The sequence below is a fragment of the Eublepharis macularius genome, chromosome 8 (assembly GCF_028583425.1).
Source record: "Eublepharis macularius isolate TG4126 chromosome 8, MPM_Emac_v1.0, whole genome shotgun sequence".
Lineage (NCBI taxonomy): Eukaryota > Metazoa > Chordata > Lepidosauria > Squamata > Eublepharidae > Eublepharis > Eublepharis macularius.
In genome coordinates this window covers 137,479,874-137,486,488 of record NC_072797.1, presented here as the reverse complement: position 1 = coordinate 137,486,488, position 6,615 = coordinate 137,479,874, and the positions used below count along the sequence as shown (strand labels likewise).

Sequence of the window (6,615 nt, the reverse complement as noted above, 5' to 3'; positions counted from 1 at the left end):
AAGTGGGAGGGGTGGAGCAATAGAATAGGAGAAGAGGGCCAGAGAACCAGAGAATCATAGAGTTGGAAGGGATTTCCAGGGTCATCTAGTGCAACTCCCTGCATAATGCTGGAAATTCACAAATACCTCCCCCGCCCCTGCATACACATACACAGTGACCTTTACTCCATGCTCTGAAGATGACAAAACACTGTCAGAATCCCTAGACAAACTAGTCTGGAGAAAATTGCTTCCTGACCCCAAGGTGGCAATCAGCCTTACCACGAGCATGTAAGAAGGGGCCACGAGAACTAAGCACTGATGTAACCCTTCTTGCCCTCCCTCTCATGATCTGCCCAGGTTCACAGAATCAGCATTGCTGTCAGATGGCCATCTAGCCTCTGCTTAAAAACCTCCAAAGAAGGAGAGCCCACCACCTCCCGAGGAAGCCTGTTCCACCGAGGGACCGCTCTATCAGGAAGTTCTTCCTAATGTTTATCCGAAAACTCTTTTGATTTAATTTCAACGCATTCGTTCTGGTCTGACCTTCTGGGGCAGCAGAAAACAACTCCATGCCATCCTCTATATGACAGCCCTTCAAATACTTGAAGATGGTTTTCATATCACCTCTCAGTCGTCTTCTTTCCAGGTTAAACATACCAAACTCCTTCAACCTTTCCTCATAGGACTTGGTCTCCAGACCCCTCACCATCTTCATTGCCCTCCTCTGGAAACATTCCAGCTTGTCTATATCCTTCTTAAATTGTGGTGCCCAAAAATAAACACAATACTCTACGTGAGGTCTAACCAGAGCAGAGTATAGTGATACCATCACTTCTTGTGATCTGGACACTACACTTCTATAGATACAGTCCAAAACCATATTTGCCTTTTAGCTACCGGATCACACTGCTGACTCATATTCAGTGTATGGTCTACTAAGACCCCTAGATCCTTTTTACACATACTATTGTGTTCTGGAGCCTGACTGGAACTATGTATCAGATGAATTAAGATTACAATTTAAAAAATCAAAACCTAGAAGTCTTTGGTAATTTATTTTAAAAAGATACATCCATTGGACTGGAGACACTGCAGTACTCTGTGTTCTCTGTCACAGTCAATCTGATTTGCGGATGTTGGTGGTGCTCAGGGCTTTTTTTCTGGGAAAAGAGGTGGTAGAACTTGGAGAAAATGGTCACATGGCTGGTGGCCCCGCCCCCTGATCCCCAGACAGAGGGGAGTTTAGATTGCCCTATGCGCCGCTGAAGCGGCGCGGAGGGCAATCTAAACTCCCCTCTGTCTGGAGATCAGGGGGTGGGGCCACCAGCCATGTGACCATTTTCAAGAGGTTCCAGAACTCCATTCCACTGCGTTCCAGCTGAAAAAAAGCCCTGGTGGTGCTATAGTTTTAGCCAATATCCTTCTATGGCAATTGGGCAATATGATAAAAGACAGGTTGGTAGCAGCTCAACTGTTAGTACTTAACAAACATTAACTCTGGGGAAATGCTGTGGCTCAGTGGGAAAGCCTCTGTTTTGCATAAAGAAGGTCTCAGGTCCAATCCTTGGCATCTCCAGTTAAAGGGATCAGGTTATAAGGTGATGGGACCAACTTTGACTTGAGATCTTGGAAAGCTACTGCTCGTCAGAGTAGAAAATACTGACCTTGATAGACCAATGGTTTGAATCCGTATAAGGCAGCTTCATGTGAGACCAGGTCTAGTAACTTCCTTCTCTATATTCACTTATATTGATACAGAACACTATTATTATCAGCTACAATAACAACAACGACTACCATTATTACGGCTGTCTTTTTCCTTAGGTACTGTTAGGTTGGCTGCATGGTGGTTGCTCATGCTTCCCTGTTTACAGGTTATTGCCAGGGCACTGGGACCCCCTCCATGGGACACCTGTTACTCCATCCCTTTAGCTTTCAGGCATGTTATCAGGATAGGGTTTTTTTTTTCAGAGGCCTTCAGTATTGTGTAATTTAAAAGATTCTGCTGGCTGATTTCATCCAATGTGACTTCATTTCTTGGTTTGATCTGCTTTGTTTATTTGTTGCTTTGGATTTTTTTTTTTAAAAAAATACTTTGTTAGTCTTAGAATAATTCTGTTTTAAATTGGATTGTAAACTGCTTTGTGGAACCATCTTGGTGGGAAAGAGAGTTTTAAATGTTTCAAATAAATTAATCTCTAGCACAACTCATTATCCACTGGTTTATGTAAAAGGATGCATCCCTACAATGCATTCCTCAGCAAAAATATATAGAGATGAAAAACATTTAGAGGAAGGATCTTGCGACAGAGCCAAATAAATTCAAAACCAAACAAATGAATCTGGATATGTTTCTTCAAGGCTGTGAGGAATCGGATGGATACCGTCTTGTCTAGCAGAACATTCCAAACATCCAATGAAAATCCAGAGAAAGGAGGAATAGAAACCAAGAAATAGAACCTGAAGAGAACACCCGCACAATGACAAGAACAGACTTCTATGAGTATTCTTTTGCTTTCATTTTTAACTGAACATTTCATTTTTAACAAAATCTTATAGCGAAGATGAAAAGGACAGAGTGATCAATGAAGCAAAAGTAATGAAGGAGCCATGTGGTCAAAATTATGGGCTGAGAAATAAAAATGAAACAAAGGTTTTTTTAACAAAAACCCCCATACGTGTCGGATATAAAGGCAAACCAATGAAGTTGGATATCTGAACCAGGCAATAAAACATTCCCACAAATGGGAGCTGATTTACCAGCAAGCTATGACCATTTGCCAGCGATAGAATTGCATATTGTAATTTGAAATCTCACTGAAGTCTGCAAAATCCATTTTTGATGAGCTGCAAAAAGCCGCTGTTCATCATCTTTGATCCTCCTAGGGGAATCCTCTACCATTTTGCTTTTTGATGTGTGCTGTGTACGTATTTAAGGAAAGTGTGAGAATGCGTACTTACAAAGAAGAGAATGACTTAGAGAGGTAGAATGGCAGATGAAGTGCCTATCCATAGTTAAAAACATCTAAATCCATTGAAGTCAATGGTCTTAGAAGGGTGAATTTAGGGTTTCACTATAAATTGACCAATGCAAGATAGTCATTATGGCTAAATAGTAAACAGTCCAGAAGAAGCACCTTTAAGACTAACCAACTTTATTGTAGCACAAGCTTTCAAGAACCACAGCGCTCTTCGTCAGATGCTAGATGCATCTGACGAAGAGAGCTGTGGTTCTCGAAAGCTTATGCTACAATAAAGCTAATTAGTCTTAAAGGTGCTACTAGACTACTATTTTGCAAGTACAGACTAACACGGCTAACTCCTCTGGATTATGGCTGAGTTCAGTCTCATGTTAATTATGAGACTTTTGTTCATACATCTTGTTGTGGCTGCTGTAGAAGACCAATGTTGTAACCCTCCCTGAGCCCACTCGTGGGAGGGGGAAAAGAAATCTAATAAATTAAATTAAATTAATAAGGATACATTAATTTAATTTAATGTATGTATCCTTATTCACCACAGCTGAATACAAGCTTTTCCCACATGCTTTCCTGCCACAGCACCACTGGTTCCCAAATTATCTGAGAGTCTCTCTACACAAGACATCTTACACAGGGAAGATCAAGTGGAAGATCTCCCACTGTGGATACAGAGGACATTTGAATATATGACCTCATATAAAGTAAGTCACTTGAGTGTACCTGTGTAAACTGTCCTGTGTAGATGGGTTGTATTCGTCGTGATACAGTCACTCGAAGCACACTCTCACAATGTTATTTCGGTTTAGCCCTTTAACTCTTGGTCCCATGAGGATGGAATTAGGTTAGATCCTGTTGGTCCTTTCAGCACAAGTGGGACAATTTTCTCCAGTTCCTCCTTCCCCCCATCAGACCTCTGACTTGCCTCTCATGCTGTTCTGGGCAGTTCCCCAGGATCAGCATTTCAGGGGGCATTTGGGGCGGCAGTAGCAGGAGAGAGGAGTTAGGTGAGCTGTGCTTTGCTGACAAAAGTCCTTCTGTCAATGGAGATTAGGGGTGTGCATTTTGGAATTCCTGAGCAGAAAATATGCACAAAAATGGCTGTTTCGGGTCGTAACCATGATTTTTCAGAACAGTTACACAACTCCAGGGTTCTTAGCCATTACAAAAAACATCACACCACAAAAGAAATCTGTGTAGTTTTTTGCCTTTGGGTACTTACCACCATCACCGCTATCAGGTGCCTGGTTTTATTTTGATTCTCCACATTTCCCAAGCAGTGGCATTTTCCTCAGGGGCCGGTTTGGCTAGGGATCCTGATGGTATTTTGCCATCTTCTTGGCATGGATCAGGGGACCCTGAGTGTGTGTGTGGGGGGGGGGGGGTAGTTGTGAATTTCCTGCACAGTGCAGAGGGTTGGATTAGATAACCCTGGAGATCCCTTCCAACCCTATGAGTCTATGATTCTCCCTTCCAATTCAGTCCAATGGGGCAAGTGTTTCCTGGCCCAGAGAAGGTGGTTCCCAGCCAACACAAGTCTTACCAGGCCCCAGAAGGGTGGCTCTTGGATTTCACAAGGCCCCACAGAGCTGTGGGTCTGGCTGGGTCTTTCTCCTTCCCTCCCTCCTTTGTAACGGTGGGGCCATTTTTCTCTCTCCCAGGTTCCAGTTCTGCAAACAGGATGGCTGGGGGCACCTTGTTTAGGGACCCATAGCATTTGACCCCATGGTCCAATTTGCTTGAAACATGGGGAGCCTTTGGTGGACAAGCGGCACTTGCTGGTCTGCAGTTTTGGTGTCATTGGACTGAAAAACAGCCACTCCAGCACCCTTTACTCCCTCCTCCAAAGGGAGTAATGGTAGAGCTGAAGTCTGGCCAGCTGCTTCTCCTTCCTCCCTCCGTTGAGGGGCTGGACCCCTTTTCCAGGGCCTTCCCCCACTTCAGCAGAGAGCTCTGCAAGCAGGATGGCTGGGGACACTTTTTTCAGGGCCCGTCGAATTGGGCTGTTTGGTCCCATTCACTTGAAACGTGTGTGATCTTTGCGGACAGGCAGCATCGGCTCCCCTAAAACTTTGGTGTCATTTGGTTGAAAAACAGCCACTTCTCTCTCTCTCTCTCTCTCTCTCTCTCTCTCTCTCTCTCTCTCTCTCACACACACACACACACACACACACACACACACACCCATCCCTCCACAGGGAATAATGGGACCTGAATAATTCTGTAATCCTGGAAAAACCTAAACCTGAATCCTAAATGTTCCCGGGGGACCTGAATACCAACGAATACTGGTAATCATTCCCTTTTTGAACTTTAAGTCCAAAAAACGCTAGTTTTTTTTTTAAATTTCCAGTGTACATTCTTAGAGGAGATTTTTAGTGGGGTGTAAGCCACTGTGAGGGGGAAGCTTCCTGCAATATTTATTTATTGCAGAGCTGCTCATTCCACTGTTTCCCCAAATGTTTGTGTCTGTCCTAAGGAATAATTTCTACCTAAAAAGCAGAATTCAGGCAATACGTGAAATGGCTTCGCTGAACACGATTCTCATTGTAGAGAACGGGTTGGGTCCAATTAGCGTTCTCACTGGTGAAAAGGAGAGGGGGAGTAGGGAACCACTTTTTTGTGTGTCTGTAAATCACAGCTTTTATTTTCCTTATTGTGTGCATGAAAAACAACTACAAAATATTCATTGTGGTCAAACAATCATTCTTTTTCACCATACAGAAACTGCATTTTTTTAGGCACAACAGCTGCATTTATTTGACAGCGGCTCTTTGCAGATGCAGCCCTTTGCACACTTGCTGCAGCCAACCAGGCAACAGGAGCAGCAGCTTTTTTGACAGGAAGTACACTTGCAATTCTTGCATTTGCAGGAACCAGCACAGGTACAAGAACCACCAGTTGCGCAGGGGCAGTCTTGGGGATCCATCACGCTCGGAGGCCGCTGCAGAGTCACCGCCGGCTTGCAAGAAGAGTTCGGCTCGGAGCGATCGGCTGTGAGTCGAATAGGGAACCACTTTGTCACTTGGAATCATGGAACCCACCCACACACACACACACACGTGGAACAGGGTGGCAGCACAGAGGAAAATTGGGTACGTTTGAGTGGAAAAGCCGGCCAGATCCAGGCCAAGGTATGTCTTTTATATGCACCCATCGTCTACTGACATGAAACAAAACTGGGCTGAAATTAAGCCTAGGTCTAACTAAATCAAACACCTATTCTGATTACCCCACCCCCACCTTTCCCCCTTTCCTCTGTCACCCCCCTCCCCTTGATGTTGACCAAATGGTAAACTCCTTGAAGTAAGGGCATGCCTTGATGTTTTTTTTACTCTGTAAAGCACCATGTGCGCTGGCACTATATAAACAGAGGCATTGTGTTAAACATGCACAATGTATACTAGGCTGAGCATCAGTACCTATTCTCTTTATCTACAACTTGCATAAAAGTGGTAGCAGAAGCCACAATTTAGAAGCTTCTCTGCAAGGCTTTGATTCTTCCTTGGGTCCTAGTTTTCTGAAACATGAGTATATTCAGGGCTTTTTTTCAGCTGGAGTGCGGTGGAACAGAGTTCCGGAACCTCTTGAAAATGGTCACATGGCGGGTGGCCCCGCCCCCTGATCTCCAGACAGAGGGGAGTTTAGATTGCCC

General features: G+C 44.2%; 1 protein-coding gene across 1 annotated transcript; it reads right to left on the bottom strand.

Annotated features, from left to right (window-relative positions):
• Positions 1 to 5,697: 5,697 nt before the first annotated feature.
• LOC129334820 (metallothionein) lies at positions 5,698 to 5,895 on the bottom strand. The gene has a single exon (XM_054987157.1). It carries the CDS (start codon positions 5,887 to 5,889, stop codon positions 5,698 to 5,700), a length of 192 nt encoding a protein of 63 aa, XP_054843132.1. The 5' UTR covers positions 5,890 to 5,895.
• Positions 5,896 to 6,615: the final 720 nt, after the last annotated feature.

Coding starts and splice junctions, on each gene's coding strand:
- LOC129334820 (XM_054987157.1), bottom strand. CDS start 5,889: ATGGATCCCCAAGACTGCCCCTGCGCAACTGGTGGTTCTTGTACCTGT.